We start from the raw sequence: 19558 nt of genomic DNA on the forward strand, positions 1-19558 counted from the left end.
GTTTGGGAGCGTGTCTTCAAACATGGGGTTCAGCGAAGGAAGACCCAGTTTGTCAATCAGGATGCTGGAACCAATGGGATTCTTTTGTGGGGGGAGGCGTCTGCTTCCACCTCTCCAAAACCTCTCTAGCCAGATGTCTCCTCCAGAAGAAGGAGGTCTTATTACTCCAAGGGAGGCAAGCCCCTCCCCGGCCAACAACAGCACCACTGACTGCACCGGCGCACCTGTCAGACTTGTGTCAGAGGACCCGGAACTGGCTATGTAGAGCAAGGTGGCCTTGAACTCACAGAGCTCTTCCTGTTGGGATAAAAGGTGTCTGGCATTCCTCCACCACCACCCCGAACCACCCCTCACACACACCCTGGTATCTCAACCACGCTACTAGGTAGAGATTTTTATGATTGTCACTTTAAAGGATAAGTGAGGCTGAATATAGCGGCTTGCATTTGAAATCCCAACACTCTGGAAGCGGAGGCAGGAAAAGGGCCATGAGTTCGAGGCCATTCTGAACTTCAGACCATCCTCTTTAAAGCAAGAGAGAGGCTAAGAAGGCTGTAAGGAACTTTTCTTGCCTGTTTCTGAATGGAAGTCATGGGGGGGCGGGGGAGGAGGCTGACATGACCACAGGTCAGCTTCCCAATGCTGGATGGAGACCGCAGCCTCCTCAACACTACGGAGCTCTCGGCGTGGGAGAAGGAAATTCTCACTTTCCAACTACAGCCCTTAGAAGTAGGCAATAGCCATTCTCCTACCCCTCAATTTTACACCACATCTCAAGAGCTCTCCAACCCCAACCCGGGTAATTGCCCCTAATCGCTGCACTCCATTGCTGTCTGGAGTCTTGGGTTACCGGGTGGGGGCTGCCGAGTGGGCTGCAGGCAGAGCCGGGCCTCGAGGGGGCGGTGCCCGCTGGCCCGCCGTGCCGGGTGCCGACTGCAGGGGGCGCTGGCGGCCGCTCCGGGCGGAGACAATCGCGCCGAGCGGGCGCCGCAGCCGGAGCGGGAGCCCAACCCGGAGCTGCACAGAGCGGTGCAGAGCTGGGGCTGAGCGGGGCTGGCCGAGCAGGGCCGGGCGGCAGCGATGGACCGCTAGGGCCCGGCCGAGCCCCGCGATGCCGCCGCCGACTGGCCCCGGCGTCCTCGCGCGGCTGCTGCCGCTGCTGGGGCTGCTGCTCGGCGGCGCCTCCCGGGCTCCCGGCAAGTCTCCGCCGGAGCCCCCCAGCCCGCAGGGTGAGTCTCGGCCTCGAGGGGCGGCGATCGTGGGCCTGTACCCTGTGATCCGCTGCCACCGCTGGCCCCCTCTTCACGGTGCTAGTGACTTGGGATGCATTCTGCTCCCAGGATGGCGGGGGGAAGGCGACCTGAGATCGGTGCTTCTGGGGGAGAGATTGGGGGACTGTTTGCTGCGGGGGTCTTGGGGAGACACAATGGAGAGGGCGAGGGTCTCCAGGCTCGGCGCTGCCGCCTCCTCCGACTTGTTTTTCTCCCTCCTGGTCCGCGAGGCACTGCAGCCAGAGCTATTGTCTGCGGAAGACACCCGCCCAGGGGCGGGCTGGGGCGGGCGCCGGCTCCGCAGCCCCCCGCGGGTCCCTAGCTGCGACCCAGGCTGGGTGGGGGCGCAGACATCGGCTGCCACCCTGGCCGGACTGGGGCTGGGAGCTTAGAGCTGGGCTGCGGGGGGGAGGGGAGAGGAGGAGTGGGTGAGGCTGTGGGCGGGATTGACTGCTCGAATGGGGTTTTCACCCAGGAGCCTGACAGCTTCCAGCCAACCCCCCCCAGGTTTAGAATTTGGGGCTCACCGAATAAACACTGATCAGCTCATGCTAGAGGGAGGGGATGCATTTGGAAGGGGGGGCCGAGTACAGGCGTTATTGTGATTACCGGCTCAAGGCGCATGGCAGGGCTGTGGTCACGGAGCCATGCTGAGCTGGCTGGCTAGCTGTGGGCAGTACCAGCTGAGAGGGCAGGTGTCTGGGTCCTTGTCCAGCCCATCTCTTGCTACTACTCTCTTCTACCAGCTTCCAGATCTCCCCTTCTTCATTTCACTCATTCCCCCGCCCCCAAAGGAGACCCTGACCCTGCTAACGCCTAACCTGGCCCACATGGGTGTGTGGTACATGGGTGAAGGTAGAGCTGGCCCCTGCAGTGGGAGCTGGACACCCTGACTCCACAGCTCACTCGTGGGTTCTCTGGGCCTCTCTTCTCCTCATCCCTGCTTCCCTCTCCCACCTTTCTGGTTCCTGCGCCACCACCCCACAATTGCTCTTCCTTCCCTGCCTGTGGTTCCATCCTGAAACCGTGTTCTTTGCTCCTTACGCCACCCCCCCCCCCCCCACACACACACCAGAAGCTAGCAGGAAAGGCGGAAGGCGGGGGTCTGGTTGAGGGAAGTAGGGTCCGGATGAAGGAAGGAGGTCGGATTTCCTCCTGGAACGAGGCAGGGCTAGCCAAGTGGAGAGATGCAGATACTGTATGGAATGCCAAGCTTTGAGGGTGGGGAGGGAATCTTCCTGTGCCTCAGTCTCCCTAATCTCCCAGAGAAGAGGCCCAAGCTAGGAAGCTTCTCCTCCTCCAAGGCCCAGGGGAGGGAGGGAGGGCCCAGGGAATTGGCTGGAATACAGCCAGAATAAGGGGCTCTCTCAGGCAGCTGGCGGGGAGCCCAGGCTGTGGGGATGAGGGGAAAGGAGTCTGCTAGACACCTGCCCCACCTCCCAGCTTGGCGCTGACGCTCCATCCGGCCTTACCTGCCCACCTCTGTTTTGTTTCCCAGGTCCCTCCTCTACCTCTTTTGAGGCTTTGGCCCTTGAGCCAAAAGGCTTCCCTCAAGTGACAAAATTTCAGACTCCTGGATCCTCTCTTCCCAGCTGCTCTCTCCAGCTGTTCCTAAGCCTAGAATGGGGCTGGGAGCAGTCAGACTCTTTTAGCTTCTCAGAATTCCTACTGGGGCAGGAGACTGCCATTCCTTGGAGAGCCTGCGTGGGAGTGGGCAGAGTGGGTGCCCCACCCGAACAAGCTAGACTCTGGCCTATCCTGGAGAGGGAGGTGGGCTCTGGGAATAGCTGGATGGGATGCCAGGACCAGGCGTGGTATCCTGCTTTGGAAGCCTGAGAAGAGACACCTGTCACTGTGGAGTGTCAAGTCGGTGAAAGGCCTTGAGGTTCCGAGGCTGCCCACGCCCCCCCGGCCCCGCCCCTTCTGCTCTCCGCTCCAGACTCCAGGCTCCCTACCTGGGATTTCCCCCAGCATCCAGTGCATCCTCCACTTGCCTCCTCTTAACCTCCCCATCTATGATGCTCATTAGGAAGGCGGAGGCGGGGCCTAGTCTTGAGGGAGAAGCGGGTGCTGAGTGGAAAGGGTTAGATGGCAGAGGCGGCCTGTGGAAATCCATGAGAGTAACTTAAGTCCTCATCACCCACCCAAACCCAAGTACCTCACCTTCAGGGCCAGAGTGGCCAGGTTACCCTGGAGGAAGGGATGTGGGGGATGGGGGGGTCACAGATAGCTGGAAATCTAAATGTTTATGAGTCCCAGTCCCTGCACACTCTTTCCCTTGGGCTTGGGTCTGCTTTCCGTGTAGCCCATTCCCATCAGTGCCCCAGCTCCTTTGCTTGATCTCCTGGGAGGAATGAGGGCGTTGCCATGGTGACTGACTGTCGCTGACCAGCTATAGACGTGATGGGAGGGATCAAGATACTCCTTTGGGCTTAGGAGCTGGGGCAGGTCCCTAAATTTGAAAGGTTTTTGGAAAGGATCCTGGACAGAGGGTGTGTGTAAGAAGTGACAGAGTGACAGGTTCCTTAGTGGCTTGACTTGATTTTTTTTTTTTTTTTTTTTTTTTTGTTCCTTGAGAACTCAAGCAGGGACCCAGCTTCCATCCTTCCTCTAAGTTACTCGATCTTGCCCTCTCCCCCTCCAGCTGAGGCTCCCCATTCTCCCAGGACTCATTCTTTCTTGGTCTCTCTTCTCTTCAGACCATTGTTCTCTTAGGGTAGACTGGCTAACATTTTTTTATTCTAGTAGTAGACTACTAGGTTCAGAGCTCAGATTTCTCACTTAAATGCAATACAAGGACTTAACGCCTTCTAAGCCTCACTTTCTTTATCTGTAAAATGGGCTGAGGGCATATTTTAGCAAATATAGCATTTCACTGGCTGCAAAATGTATTCCTATTTTGTGAACCAGTAAGAATGGGGGTGGGGAGTGGAGAATGCTGTCAATTATAACGATGACATCACCCATCACAGGCATTGCCCAAGTTTAGAATTGTGAAAGTATGCATGGGCTAGCGCTGGTAAGAGGGGATAAATAGCCCTCTCTCCTCCTCTGCTGACTTTGGCCTAGAGCACAACTCACAGATAGAGGCTCTACATTTGATCCCCAGGAGTCAGCCCCCAAGCCTCTCTCCCCCAGCGGCCCCCTCCCTCACTCCTCATCCCCTCACCCCATCTTCCCACAGAGATCCTGATCAAGGTACAGGTATATGTGAGCGGGGAGCTGGTGCCCCTGGCCCGGGCCTCAGTAGACGTCTTTGGGAACCGCACTCTTCTGGCTGCTGGTACTACGGACTCAGAGGGCGTGGCCACACTACCCCTCAGTTACCGCCTGGGTACCTGGGTCTTGGTCACTGCTGCCCGCCCGGGTTTCCTCACCAACTCAGTGCCCTGGCGTGTTGACAAGCTGCCGTGTGAGTGCAGGGACAGGGGGACGGGGGGGGGGAGGAGCGGGTTGGACAGCAGCTGACCCACCATCAGCCCCTTCCCAAAATAGTCCTTGCAGGTGGAAGGGCAGTTTCCCAGCAGCTGCTGCCTGGGCTGGGGCATACTGGGCCGTGGGAGGATGAAGCCACTGGGATGAAAACAAGGGGGTACCTAGGAAATGCTTCTAGAGCTGACAGGCTGCCCGTCTTACAGTGTACGCATCCGTCAGCCTCTACCTGCTCCCAGAGAGGCCAGCCACCCTCATCCTCTATGAGGACCTTGTGCACATCCTCCTAGGCTCGCCAGGTAAGCCCCACCCCCTCCATTCCTTAGCTCCTCTTCCATCCTTGACCTGTATGCAGAAACCTCTGCTTCGTCACACAGTAGCTGGGTGTCCAGGGCAAGTCGCTTAACCTCTCTGAGCCATACTTGTGTAGAAGATGTGGAAGGGTATTTAATCCCAGCACTCGGGAGGCAGAGGCAGGCGGATTTCTGAGTTCGAGGCCAGCCTGGTCTACAAAGTGAGTTCCAGGACAGCCAGGGCTACACAGAGAAACCCTGTCTCCAAAAACCAAAAAAAAAAAAAAAAAAAAAAAAAGGCATCAAATGTGCTAAGAGAAAAAAAAAAAACACAGGTATTTAATAAATATTTATAGTTTCCTTGGGGGCTTGGGGACTTTGTGATTTCTCTCCCACTTCCCTGACCTGTTTATCTTCAGTGGATCTACCTGTCTTTGTTGTGCACCTACTGGGTGCCTGGCTGTTCTGAAGCCACGAGGGCTTTCTAGGGCAACTGGATGTCTTTCCAGTGGCCTGGGGCATCCTCAGTGGTCCTTCTGCACAAGCCTTCAGTCTCGTCTTCTGCACCTGCTCTGTGCCATGCACACGGCTGGGGCTGGGGCGTGGGGGTGAAGAAGAACAGCCCACAGCCTGCCTGTGCTCATGGGCAAGTAGGAAGACAAACACCATTGCAAAACCTGGAAGCATCACAGAGCAGGTGGACAGTGGCAGAAGTGCCCCTCACCTTTGGAGGGGGGAATATGGTGGAACTAATAAAGGGAGCTAGGTGGGCTGGGGGTAGAGGATGAGCGGGGGCTTGAGAGAGAGAGAGAGAGAGAGAGAGAGAGAGAGAGAGAGAGAGAGAGAGAGTGTGTTAGGTGGAGTTGGCAGGCAGGCAGGCAGGAGGGCCGTGAGGGCTCAGGGTACTTTCTGGCCTGGTACATAGTATACTATAAGGTGCTTGGCCAGGACTACAGAGCCACAGTGAGGTTTGGAGTTTGAAAGAGCCCTCTCCAGTTTAAATTCTTACCCAGTTATTGGCAAATTGATTGTTTGCCAGCTGCATCTGGATAACCCCATACCGGAGGCCTCCAATGCCCCCCGGGGACTCTAAAATGACAAATGGATCTTGGTGGCCCCACAGCATGGCTCCCACGGCTGTCGGTGTGAAGTGCAGGGCATTGGCAGTACTAGTCAGAATGCCCCAGCCGCCACACCACTGTAGCCTGTGACCACTGGGCCTCTCTCCTGCACGCCCAGAAAGGCAATTCCCACTTTCTTTCTCCCTTACCCTACAACACCCCACAGGGTAGCCCAGGCTCCCAGCATTTAGTAATAAAGCAGGAAAGACGTGTGTAGAGGGGTGTGGGGTGACAGGGCCAGGCTCCAGGGATGGTGGCCCTGGTAATGTTGCTGAAGTTCTGGTTTCATTTCTGCATCTATAAAATGGAGTTGATACCTCAGGGGCCGTTAGGCTAATTAAGGGGGTTACTATACATAGCCTGCTTAGGACAGCATCCAGTATATTTTGAAGCTTAATAAATGTTACCTATGACCACACAGGATTGGAATTCTGTTTATATGTCTGCTCCCGCAGTCCCAACACCACACACACACACAGCAAGCTAATGTGTGTCTATCTAAATGGGAACAATTTGGGGCTGGAGAAATGGTTCGGTGCTTGAGAGCACTTGTTGCTTTTCCAAAAACGTGTGTCCTATTGGATTCCCAGAACCCACATGGTACCTCACAGACTAACTTGTCTGGGGGAAATCTCACGCCCTCTTCTGGTCTCTAAGAGCACTGCACACCTGTGGTACACAGACATACAAAACACTCAATACACATAAAAATAAAGGAAAAAGAATTTTAAAAAGTGTTCATTGGCCACTTTTCTCTTTTTCTATAATTTTTGAGACAGTATTTCAGAACTCTGTAGTTCAGAGTTCCGGCCTGAGAACTCTGGCCCGAGACTCCAGTTCGTGCCGCAGACTCTCCTGTGCTGACATTACACATGTGTGCCACCGAGCCAGGCTTGCTTGCCACATGTATTCAGTGGGTGCTAAATGAGGGCCCAAGCAAAACACTTCTTCCCATCACAGCAGAAGGTTCTAGAGAAACGGTAAAGAACAGCACACACTGCCCAACAGCGTCTGCGCACACCTTTGATCCAGCACTCAGGCCAGCAGAGGCAGGCAGATCTCTGGGAGCTCCAGGACAGCCTGGGCTACAGCATGAGTGTCATCAGAGCCAGAGCCAAATAGGGAGACCCTGCCTCAAAAAACCATAAAACCAAAATAAATAAATAGATAGATAGATAGATAGATGATAGATAGTGAGACAGGCAGACAGACAGACAGACAGACAGATAGGCAGGCAGGGCAGTAGCCTAAGCATGAAGACAGGGGATCTTAGTTCTGCATCCCATGACCTAACTCAATGCCTACCACACAGATGTTGGCTCAGGACATGACTAGTGTGGGTGTGTGTGCGCATGTGTATGTGTGTGTGTGTTGGGTGTGTGTGTGCACGCATGCACGCTTGAGTGTATTTCTGTGTATCATGTGCAGAAAAGGTATTGGGTCACCTGGAACTAGAATTTTTTGTTGTTGTTTTTTGTTTTTTTTTTGGAGACAGGGTTTCTCTGTATAGCCCTGACTGTCCTGGAACTCACTTAGTAGACCAGGCTGGCCTTGAACTCAGAAATCCGCCTGCCTCTGCCTCTCGAGTGCTGGGATTAAAGGCGTGCGCCACCACGCCCGGCTCTTGGAACTAGAATTACAGGTGGTTGTGAGCTGCCATGTAGGTACTGGGAAGAGAACCCAGAGCCTCTGTATGAGCCTCGACCCTCCTCTAAACCGCAGTGACTTCTTTCTCTTCAGTCCCATGACCCCCATCATTTATATGTTAATAAGGAAACTTCAGAGGAAGTGAGTAATTTGTGGAAGGTCACACAGTCTCCAGGACTGGAGGTTCCAGTATCACATCCCTTCAAGTTACCAATCTGTGGCTATCCCATCCTCTCTCTATTCCCACCCTCCCCGGCCTAACCCAGTGGTTCTCTTTTTTTGGATACTTGCTTTCTGCTTTGGTCTGGGTCAGGCTACCGCAGTGCCTGCTTTCCATCCAGGTGCCCGCTCCCAGCCCTGGGTGCAGTTCCAGCGTAGAGCTGCCCGCCTGCCTGTCAGTTCCACCTACAGCCAGCTTTGGGCTTCGCTCACACCGGCCAGCACCCAGCAGGAAATGCGGGCTTTCCCTGCCTTCCTGGGGACCGAGGCCTCCAGCTCAGGTGAGCCTGTACTTAATGTAGAGGGGAGACACCTTCCTTCCATAAGGACACGGCCATTGGTACCAGTGTCCTCTTCCCTCAGGCAATGGCTCCTGGCTGGAGCTGATACCCCTGGCTGCTGTGAGCGTCCACCTGCTAACAGGCAATGGGACAGAGGTGCCTCTCTCAGGCCCCATCCACCTGTCCCTGCCAGTGCCCTCAGAGCCTCGTGCCCTTGCTGTGGGCACCAGCATTCCAGCCTGGAGGTTTGACCCCAAGAGTGGTAAGTGTTAGGGGCAGGGTGCCGGTGCTAGAGGATGGGGCTTCTGTTAGAGGTGGCAGAACATTGAGTCTGATGAACTCCCCTGGCCTCTTTCTAGGGCTGTGGGTACGAAATGGCACTGGTGTGATTCGGAAGGAAGGCCGACAGCTCTACTGGACTTTTGTCTCCCCGCAGCTAGGGTACTGGGTAGCTGCCATGGCCTCCCCTACATCTGGTGAGATTGGTGGGGCAGTGGGGGAGGGGCAGCGGGGGGAAGGGAAGGTTGGGAGAATTTAGGCCTTGTGAAAGGTGAGAAGGGCGTCCTAAGCCCTTGCCTGGCACAGGGCTGGTTACCATCACCTCAGGCATTCAGGACATCGGCACCTACCACACAATCTTCCTGCTGACGATCCTGGCCGCCCTGGCGCTGCTGGTGCTCATTCTGCTGTGTCTACTGATCTACTACTGCAGGTGAGTTCACCTGGGGCCCCATCCTGCCTTCTCTCACCACATCCTGAGCCCTGCTCCTGTGCTCTGCACTGGGATCTCAAAGATGCTTCTAGAAGATCCTTAAAGTGCTTCCAGGAAAGAATGCCAATGCAAAAGCTAAGACTCCAGAGACTGGTGGCTTTAGAGAATGGGGTGACAGATGGCAGGACCTGCAGGCCTTGCCTCTGCAGAGACTCCAATCACAGCTCCAACCAGCCCAGCTCTCACCCCCAGAGCAGGCACTCCTAGCTGCTGGCATTGCCAAGTTTACCCCCATGAAGCTGAACGGGTGCAGCTCCTAGATGAATGATCTTCTTTCTACAAACAGCTTCTAGACATCATCTGGGTCCCCCACCATCTCTCTCGAATGTTCCAGGCATCCTCTATCTCCACTCCACTGCTGTCTTCATCCCTTGTGTCGGCAGCTGTGGCGGTTTACGGAAATACCTTTACTTTCGGCATCCCTGAGCGCCTGTCTCTTTCCTCCTCTGCAGAAGACGCTGCTTGAAGCCAAGACAACAGCACCGCAAGCTGCAGCTCTCCGGCCCCTCGGACAACAAACGAGATCAGGCTACGTCGATGTCTCAACTCCATCTTATCTGCGGGGGACCCCTGGAGCCTACGTCGTCGGGAGACCCCGAGGCCCCTCCCCCAGGCTCCCTACACTCGGCCTTCTCCAGCTCCCGAGACTTAGCATCCTCGCGGGATGACTTCTTCCGTGCCAAACCGCGCTCCGCCAGCCGACCGGCCGCTGAGCCTCCTGGTGCCCGCACCGTTGAGGGTGCCGGGCTCAAGAGCGCCCGCTCCGTCGAGGGTCCTGGCGGGCTGGAGCCCAGCCTGGACGAATACCGCCGGGGTCCAGCCGGGGCCGCGGCCTTCCTGCATGAGCCTCCCTCGCCGCCGCCATCCTTCGACCATTATCTGGGCCACAAGGGGGCGGCCGAGAGCAAGACCCCCGACTTTCTGCTGTCACAGTCGGTGGACCAGCTGGCGCGGCCGCCGTCCCTCAGCCAGCCCGGCCAGCTCATTTTCTGCGGTTCCATCGACCACCTCAAGGACAACGTGTACCGCAATGTCATGCCCACCCTGGTGATCCCTGCACACTATGTGCGCCTGGGCGGAGAGGCGGGCGCCGCGGGAGTGGGCGACGAAGCCACCCCGCCGGAGGGCTCGGCCGCCGGCCCCGCGCGCCCCTTCCCTCAACCCGACCCCCAGCGCCCCCTGATGCAGGGCCACGCGGGTGCGGGAGGAGACAGCGGTGGCGGCGAGGGCTGGGGCGGCGGGCGCTCCGCACCGGTCAGCGGCTCGGTCACCATTCCGGTGCTGTTCAACGAGTCCACCATGGCGCAGCTCAACGGCGAGCTGCAGGCTCTAACCGAGAAGAAGCTGCTGGAACTGGGAGTGAAACCTCACCCGCGCGCCTGGTTCGTGTCCCTGGACGGACGTTCCAATTCACAAGTGCGCCACTCCTACATCGACCTGCAGGCTGGCGGCGGCGGCCGCAGCACCGATGCCAGCCTGGACTCAGGCGTCGACGTGCACGAGGCTCGACCTGCGCGCCGCCGGCCCCCGAGGGAGGAGCGGGAGCGCGCGCAGCTGCCCGCGCCGCCGCCGCCTGCGCCCCCGCGCCTGGCGCTCAGCGAAGACACAGAGCCCAGCAGCAGCGAGAGCCGCACCGGCCTCTGCTCGCCGGAGGACAACTCGCTAACGCCCCTGCTGGACGAGGTGGTGGCACCCGAAGGCCGGGCAGCCACGGTACCCAGGGGTCGGGGCCGCAGCCGTGGGGACAGTTCCCGCAGCAGCGCCAGTGAGCTGCGGCGCGATTCGCTCACCAGCCCGGAGGACGAGCTGGGGGCGGAGGTGGGAGACGAGGCTGGCGACAAGAAGAGCCCGTGGCAGAGGCGGGAGGAGCGGCCGCTAATGGTGTTCAACGTCAAGTAGTGCGGCCCGGGGGTCGCCCACCGCCCCTGCAGGTTCCCAGAGTGCGCGTCCCGGGATGCTATGGCGGAGGGGCACGCGCTCTTAACCCGGAGAAGAGCTCAAGGGTCGGCAGAGCTCATTTGTGGTATGTGCTGGGGGAGTGTCTTGGGAAGGGACCCTGGATTGGCCTCCAAACAGAGGGAGGTGGGAGGGACCCGGTCCCCCATGGGAGGGGCTGGGGAAGAGGGCTGGGGTGGGGGAGCAGTGCCTGTATAAACGTGGCTGTACATAGAAAGATCTATTGTGGGAGAGCAGGAGGGGTGAGCCAGCCTCAGCTGCTAGGGTGAGGGCTGGGAAGGGAGGGGCAATCTCTGTGGACCCTTGGGAGGGAGGGGTGCTGCTTGGGTGTCACAGGGCTGGTGGCTGGGGTGATCCTGGAGACTAGAGGATAATGTGATAACACTCTGGACAACAAAAAAAATACAAAGCTGGTGAGGTTAAAGTGCTCTGTGTGTGTGTGTGTGTGTGATTTTTTTTTTCCTGTGGGGAATGCTGGTATCAGAGGGCCCTGGTGCAGCAAATCAGATACTATTCAGAAAGTGTACAAACTTTATTGGAGCAACACACGCACACGCGCGCACACACACACACAAGCAAGCTCACACAACACCTGTGGCTCGGGAAGAGCACCTGGCCACAAGGCCCACAGAAACCGGAAGAAATGGCAGTTTGATACGGGGCTTTTTTGCCACAGCCTTCTTTCCATAAAAGAAGGTTTTAGTTTGAGGCTCCACCTCCCATGGTGATGGGGTGACTCAGGATGAGTAGGCCGGGGAGACGATAGGGGAGGAGGCACTAGGGAGGCCTGAGTAGTGGATACCCTCAGAACAGGGTTCCCAGGACTGTGGAGTTCTTTAAGTCTGTAGCCCTTCCTTACAGTAGCGGTCTTGGGACCGGATCCCTCAAAAACATGTCCCATCGAGGAATCTTCTTTCGCAAACACTTGGTTCCCCTGGCTGAACAGTGGAAGCCACCGGGGCAACAGTGACGTCCATCTCTACAGCAGACACCCTGGATGGTCAAGGGAGAGTGAGTACTAGTCAGGGCAGAACACAGCCCATGGCCACACCCAGCCCCAGGGTCAGGGATAGCACTGACCTTTGGGTAGGGACAGCAGGCCCAGACTCCTCCACTGTCTTTACAACAGGTCTGGTTATCATGGCAGAAATGCCCTTCTCCACACTCCACATTCCCAACCTTAGGACCGAGGGTCAGGAGCACGGGAGGCTGCATAAAGTCCACATCCTTCTCACAGGTCCTTGCCTTCACGTTGCAGGTGTACCCAGCCGGGCAACAGTGCTGCCGGTCCTCACAACACACAGCCTGTGGAGCAAGGGGATGGGATCACACTCATATCCCAAGAACACAGCTCCCTTCCCCGAGGGCGGTGGGGTGGAGACTCACATGGGGCAGCTGGCAGCAGGCCCAACTTCCCTTCAGGCTTGGGCAGCAGGTTTGCCCTACTGGGCAGCTGGTATGCTGGTCACAACCAATATCTCCAATTTGGAGCAGGGTGTTCTGGCGGGCAGGCATCTTCTCCAGGCCAGCCACCATTGTGTCTCCCTTCTGACAGTACCCCTGAGCCAGACATGTGAAGCCCTGAGGGCAGCAATGGCGGTTGTCTGGGCAGCAGACAGCCTAGGGGTGGGCAGAGAAGAATGTTCCTACAGAGGACCATGGGAGTCTGCCTCTCCAGCTCATAGCTTCTCCTGATGGGGACAAGTCACAGTACTGGGTACCCGCCCTGGACTAGGCAGAGTGCAGAAGAAATAAAGCCACGGGACTCTTACCACCCACCTGCCCAGGCCAAGATGCTATCTCTACCCCCTCAGGGCTGCCTCCCTTTCCATGTTACCTCTGGGATGGGACAGCAGCCCCAGTCCCCAGAATTGAGTTTGCAGCAGGTATTGTTTGTAGGACACTTAGTGAAGTCATCACAGGGGACATCACTCTTCAAGATCTGTGGGTCTGGCAGGCGGAGGGGGGCTGTGACCTTCTTCATCCAGGGTACTTGGAGGATACCCATTTCGCAAGTTCCTTTCTCTGTGTGACACTGAAACCCTGCCGGGCAGCAATGAATGTGGTCCTCACAACACACGGCCTAAGGTAGACAGAGAGAAACCAGTAAGCACTGGTGCCAAGCTGGCTGCCCCTTCCGCTTGGACCGCTGTGCCCACTGCTCCCAGGTACCTTGGCAAATGGACAGCAGCCCCAGGCCCCAGTGTTGAGGCGGCAGCAGGTATATCCTTCAGGGCAGCTCACCTCCATGTCACACTTTACCTCCTTCACTGTGAGATGGGCAGAGACCAAATCATCAAAGGCAGTGGGACCAGGTGCGGAGAACGGAGCACACAGCTACCCCAGTCACAGTGAGCCTCATGCAAGGCCAGTGGAGAGGGTCCCTCCATGCGGCCATCAAAACCCACCCATCTGATAGCCGTTCCATAACTGACAAGAATCCCTCTTTATTGAGGGAATGAAATGGGGTCTAGTTTGTTCCTGTACCTGGGTATCCAGGCAGCTTGGTCAGGAGATCCGTGGTGTAGTCCTTGGATAGGCACTTACTCTGGATCAGGTCACATACAGTGTCCTGGGGGCAGCAGTGCAGGTGGTCGGAACAGCAGGTGGCCTAGGTTGAGACAAGTATAAGTCTCTGAACTCCAGTCTTTAGTGAGCACAGGGAACGAGCCAGGCTGATAGCGTACACTGTTCCAAACCGCCACTAGGGGGCAGCATGAGCCTTAGAGCTCTCAGGGATCAGCCCAGTGCTTGGAGCCTCCTTGTAAGGCTATATATGAGCCCAGGGGGATCCAGCCATTCACTCACGTTGGGCATTGGACAGCAGCCATACTTCCCAGTGGGTAGCTCACAGCAGGTAGAATCATCGGGACACTGGGTCTTAGCATCAGGGCACACCACAGAAAAAGGCAAAGCCACTGAAAGAGCAATGAGGCATGTGGAGGGGCTGCCGGAATGGTGGGGACTTCTTCCCATCCAAGAGTCAAATGTGGCTTCACCCCCAGGTGCTGGCTGGGTGGCTCCCGGCCTCCTCACCTGCCCTGTTGGTCTTTTGTGCAGGGAACTTCTTTAGTAGGGCGTGGGTGCCCGTGGGTGAAACGCATCGTGTGTGAACCAGGTCACAGGAGGCCCCATGGGGACAGCAATGCACTCTGTCTTCACAGCAAGAGGCCTGAGAAGAGACAGATAATCCTCACTCCATCTGCATCAGCCCCAGGTCCCAGTTCTACCCCTCTACCCGCTAGTCACCATTTCCCTACACCTGTACCTGGGGCATGGGACAACATCCCCACGAACCATCAACCATAATGCAGCAGGTGGCAGAGTCAGGACATTCAAACTGGCTCCCAGGACACTGGACAGCACCCAAGGGGTTATCTGCAAATAGAAGAACCCAGAATTCCATTAATCTAGTCAGCAAAGGTCATTCCCCAGGACCATCCCAGAAGGGACTGCGGGTCCAACTACAGGAGGTTTAGTGGCTAGTCCCAGGGCTTAGGTGATCTCCCAGGTAGCCCCTACTGCAGAGAGACAACTAAGGCATCAGTGGTGTTAAACCAGCATGGCCTCTCCGTGTCCCCAGACCCCTGGAGTTCGGCATCCTTATCTGTCACCTTCCTCTCTCAGAACCGCCCCTCTGTTCTGGAATCAGGGCCACCCAGGTGGTTGGGCTCCTGGGCCCTTCAGGTGCCACCCGATGTCCCTCCCCACATGCCCCCCTCCCCTGTGCCCCACAGCACCTGACATCTGGAAGCAGGATTTCCCATCTGCACTACAGTGGAAGCCCTGGGGGCAGCAGTGGTAGCCATCACCACAAGACACACCCTATGGACACAGAGAGGTCTCTGTGAGCAAGACGCTTTTGCCTGGGACTATTAGAGTGAAGGAAAAGAGTAAACGCAGATTTTAAGCACCCCCCCCCCAATTCCCCAAGCCAATGGCACTGTCACCTTAGAGAACGGGCAGCAGCTGGAAGTCCCGGACACAGTGAGAAGACAAGAATAGCCAGCAGGACAGTGGCCATGGGTCTGGCAGGAGCCATCGAGATGATGGCTCGTTATTCTAGGCCATGTGTCCTGGAAAGAGATGACATCAACCAAAGGGTCTGTGCCAGCCTTGTTCTGGCCAATCCAAGGTAGCCAGCCCTTCAAAAGGTCCGGGGTGCCAACTGGGGCAGGAGACACTCACCAGAAGAGGGTTACAGCAGCTGTAGTTGACTCCTCCCTGGTCAAGGCAGCAGGCAACAGGGCAGAACTGCCCATCTGGACACTGTGTTCCGGCCACCAGCCCTGCCGCGAAGGCCAGCCAGCTCATCAGGACCCACATGGTCTGCCTGCAAATGCCAAGCAAAGTTTGGCAGCCACCTTAAACTCTGTGCCACCTTCTACTCTGAGGCCACACACTCCCCTGTGCTCTGAGCAAGGCTCTGGCTTCATTGAGTCTTCTCAACAAGCCAACAGGAAAGCAAGCAGATGTGTCGCTTGTGTCAGCGTCCTACCAGTGTGCAGCAAGCGCGTATGCGTCAGCTGGCACACACTGTGGGCATGAACACGTGTGGATTCATGGCCTCACATACGGCCTAACACCTGAGACTCTGGGTAAGTGGGGGGGGAGGGGGTATGGCAGTCAGGAAGGCATGTGGCTTTTGTGGCTTTATCTATGGGACTGTGGGCTAACTGGGAGGCAGAGGAGACCTTAGCAGACACAGGAGGATGGCCAGCCCCACTGCCGGCACTGAACTGCCACCTGTAGCTTTCAAAAGCCTTGGGGGATAGAGAGGGACAGTCATCAGTCACATGATCATGTGGGAAACCAAGCAGTGGAGAAAGTTGTAAAAACAGAAGTGCAGTGGCCAGTGGGGTCTGGTCTGGCTTCCCTATGGGCCAGCCACCGCCTACCCACAACTATCCCCCCACCCCACCCAAGGGAAGGGGACACAGAGGCTGGGTCAGCCTTAAAGCTAACTTCATGGTGAGCCCTTCCCGACATCACCAGGGCACCCGGGCACCTTTGGACTCCTCAAACGGACGCCTCCGTCTCTCCCTCCTCAGAAACCGAAACTCAGCTGCAAGTGGGAAGACCCAGCACAGTGCCTCACTGCCTCAGCAGGAGGAACCGAGCCTCTCACTTCCCTAATAAGCCTTTCCCCAGCCCAGCTGGCCTACCCAGCAACCCAGAAGGACGCTACTCTGCCCAGGGCAGCAAACCCAACAATATTCAAAGACCCTCTAGGGAGTCCTTCTCCCTCTCCTTACTGTATTTCTCTGCAACAACTATGCAAAACAGTAATTATAATATTACTTTCACTTTTCAAATCCACACCTAAGGATCAAGTCAGGGGAAAAAAAGACGGGATATGGGACTGGGTTCATATGCCAACTGGTCTCCCTGAATATTGTCAGAGAAAGACCCTGAATCCCAGAGGCCAGAGGTCCAAACAGGACAGGACAGAGCATTTTTCTGGCAGGTGACCCAAGCAGGATAGAAACAGGGTGGGAGCCGGGCAGTGGTGGCGCACACCTTTAATCCCAGCACTTGGGAGACAGAGGCAGACGGATTTCTGGGTTTGAGGCCAGCCTGGTCTACAGAGTGAGTTCCAGGACAGCCAGGGCTACACAGAGAAACCCATCTTGAAAAACCAAAAATAAAATAAAATAAAATAAATTTTTTAAAGTAGGTACAGGGACTTGGGTTTTAGTCCTGGAAGTGACACTCTATGCCTGAGGGCCCCAGAAATTGTTCCCTGTGTCTCAATTCTTCAATCTCTGCCTGGCACTGGTGGCTATGAAAGACAGGAAATGCCACCCACACATGGCAGGCATGCTTTTGATCCCAGCATTTGGGAGGCTGAGGTAGGAGTGTTGCAAGTGCCAGGACAACTTGGGCTATAAGGTGAATCCCAGGCCAGCCTGGGCTACATAGAAGGATCTGCTGTCTTTCTCTCTCTCTCTTTCCTTCTCTAGGTCTTTTCGAGTGCCCTTTCACCTAATTCAAAGAACATCCCAGAGGCCATCTCCTAACCAGGAAGGGGTAGGGGAGACCCAGTTCCTCTCAACAGGGCTAGGGTGTGGTGAGCCCCTGGCCACCTCTACACTACACAGCTAGGGAGAACTGGAGCCTTTCAAAGCCCTAGCTCCGACATCTTCCACTAGGTGGCACCCCCCAACTCCGAGTGTCGAGGGGGAAATGAATTTCCTAAAAGGTGAGCCAATCCAGATGAGAAGCAGCAGGGAAAAGTGGCGGGGAGAGGCGGAAATTAGCTCTCTCGCCCCCCAAGAACGGAAATAAAGCTGACACAACCCAGGGACTCAGCCATCATGCCCTGGTCCTGCTCGCAACCCCTTTGAGCTCTGGGGGCCATGGGCCGGAGATCCCCACCCAATGCACGCCGCCGCAGAGACCACTTGCAGCCAGCATCCGAAAGAGAAAGAGCCGGGACCTGGAGACAGAGGTGGGAAGTACAAGCAAGAGAGGAGCTGGCCCAAGAGTGGGGTGATTCCTGTCCTGGAGAAAGGCCTGCAGCTTTCCGACATGCTGGGCAAGAGAAACCTCTTACTGGGATGTGTGTGTGGGGGGGTCTCTACAACAACTGCTCCCACCCCTCCAAAAAAGAAAAGAAAAAAACAACCTCGTTAGTGCATCAGAAACCCCTAGGGGAGTTTCAAGAGGCAGGTCTTCTCTTGTCTCTGAGCTGAGACTCCAGAGGACCCTCAATTGCACAGGCAGCCTGGTCAGGCCTCTGGACAGTAGCCGGGGAGATTGTCTGCAGAGGGTCCTCCTACCTGCGTCGGGGTCCGGGCTCCCTGGGAGGCATCTGGCGGTCAGCTCCAGGACTAGGGCTTGGCCGCGCGGTGGCCCGCCCACCTCAATTTCCATTAGCCATTGCTCGGAGATCCAGAGCCTCCATTGGTTACTTGTCTACGTAGAGGCGGGACTCTCCTGGAATGCTGTGTTTCTTTTCTACTCAGTTCACATTCCTCCTCCCTTTCCTCTTTCTCCCCACACCCCATTTCTAGGGATCATGTGATTAGAGAATCATATGACAACATAGCCCGCCTCCCCCAGGGCAGAGCTTGCTGGTTTGGGTTCTGGCGGCAGAGTGTTGCAAAGATGAGACACCGCGTGCCTAAGGGCACCCACAGTTAAGAGAGCTGCCCTGAGGGCACGCGTTCAAGGTCGTTTACTGGAGAGTGTCTGCTTCCGGATCGGGACTTTTGTACATTCTGTCTTTTCACGCCTGGCAGACAGGACTCAAAACTAGTTGGAAGATGGTTGTGAGGGTGAAGATAAATAGTCCCCAGGTTTGAATGGGGAGAGTGGCTTAGACTAAATCTAATAAAGGTTCAAGGGCGAGTCCCGGGCACTGTAGATGTGTGTACCGAGGAGGCAGGAGATCGGCTCAAACTGGGGGGAAGAAGAGATTTAAATCCAGATTGATAGCACTGTAGCACTGCTTTAAATTGAAGCTGAAAGAATTTTAAGAGGCTGATAAGGTGGGACAGAGGAACTTGAAACTAGATTGGGAAAGACAGTGCATCCTTTCCTTGGGTAGTTTATATCTTGTTCTTTACAGACAGCCTCTAGCAAGGGTTGAAAGCCACGTTCAAGATAAGGGCATTAGCCAAGTGTGTGGCGCGGGCCTGTGGAGTAGGCTGGTGGCTGTCAAGATGGAAGGGGTTTCCTTGTTTCAGCTGTCCCCACCTTCGAGGAATTGTTATGGTGGGTGAATAGAGAGATCTTAGCAGTAGAACAAATCAGCCAGAAACAAGAGCCAGACTGCGGAGTGCCAAAGAGCCTGGGCCAGGCAGAGACGGGTGATTGGAGACGGACCAAGAAGACAGGCACTAAGGCCAAGGCTGGGCCTTGGAGAAAAGGCTGTGTTTGCATTCAGGGTGGAGGGTAGGTTACCCCAACCCCTAGGAGCAGAGACCTTTCCTGGGAGACCAGTCATACATGACCATGGGGGTCAGCCATACAGTTCAGGACAGTGGGAGTCTTATATAGAGAGGGGTGCATGCAGGGTTGTGGCTTCTTACACTGGAGTCCCAGAAAGTGTGTAAGACTGGTGCATCATTCTGCACCCTGATGATGTTAGCATAGGTGTCCCATGACAGGTGTCCCCAGAACAGACCGTTGCTTATGCTTCTAGTGAGACACAGCCATGCTGCAGAGGCTGAAAAAAGGGGTGCTGCTGAACCCCCAGGAGTTGGAAGCCAGCCTCAGCAACATGGCAGCTCTCCCTCTGAGTCAGGGTTTCCTGTGTTCCAGACAAGCTTCAACTTGATAGATAGCTGACACAGAACTTCTCGTTTTCTGCCCCCATCTCCCAAGCGCCACGATTGCAAGTGCAGATTGCCGTGTTTAGTTTCTGTGCTGCTGGGATTAGACCTAGGGCCTTGTGCATGCTGAGCTACAAGTGCTACCAACTGAGCTACATCCTAGACGCAGCACTGCCTCAAGGGGGAAAAAATGGGGAGCAGGTAAAGGCTTATCAACAAACCTGCGACCTTTGTTTCACAAGACAGAAATGACTCCCAGAAACCACAACTTCTGACTTCTGCACACA

At 56.2% G+C, this 19558-nt stretch overlaps 2 protein-coding genes across 3 annotated transcripts; one reads left to right on the forward strand and one right to left on the reverse strand.

Annotated features, from left to right (window-relative positions):
* The first annotated feature begins 967 nt into the window (after positions 1-967).
* Positions 968-11142, forward strand: Fam171a2 (family with sequence similarity 171 member A2). Of its 2 annotated transcripts, none has more exons than XM_029483736.2 (8): positions 968-1229; positions 4456-4683; positions 4910-5002; positions 8106-8264; positions 8347-8526; positions 8624-8740; positions 8871-8976; positions 9489-11142. In XM_029483736.2, exons 1-8 carry the CDS (start codon positions 1112-1114, stop codon positions 10933-10935), a joined length of 2448 nt encoding a protein of 815 aa, XP_029339596.1. In that variant the 5' UTR covers positions 968-1111; the 3' UTR covers positions 10936-11142. The 2 variants fall into 2 exon arrangements, with proteins under 2 accessions (XP_029339596.1, XP_021031210.1); XM_021175551.3 differs by having other exon boundaries at positions 8850-8976; positions 9489-11141.
* A 363-nt stretch (positions 11143-11505) lies between these two features.
* Positions 11506-17942, reverse strand: Grn (granulin precursor). Its single transcript, XM_021175550.3, has 13 exons — positions 17775-17942; positions 15181-15325; positions 14943-15068; positions 14733-14817; positions 14261-14370; positions 14029-14164; positions 13801-13910; positions 13480-13603; positions 13165-13262; positions 12830-13075; positions 12379-12612; positions 12073-12297; positions 11506-11985 (listed from the first exon to the last, which is right to left on the reverse strand). The coding sequence occupies exons 1-13, from the start codon at positions 17804-17806 to the stop codon at positions 11848-11850; spliced, it is 1809 nt and encodes a 602-aa protein (XP_021031209.1). The 5' UTR covers positions 17807-17942; the 3' UTR covers positions 11506-11847.
* Between the last annotated feature and the right edge of the window lie 1616 nt (positions 17943-19558).

This window comes from Mus caroli, unplaced genomic scaffold, assembly GCF_978045245.1.
Source record: "Mus caroli unplaced genomic scaffold, Mus_caroli_1 scaffold_13, whole genome shotgun sequence".
NCBI lineage: Eukaryota > Metazoa > Chordata > Mammalia > Rodentia > Muridae > Mus > Mus caroli.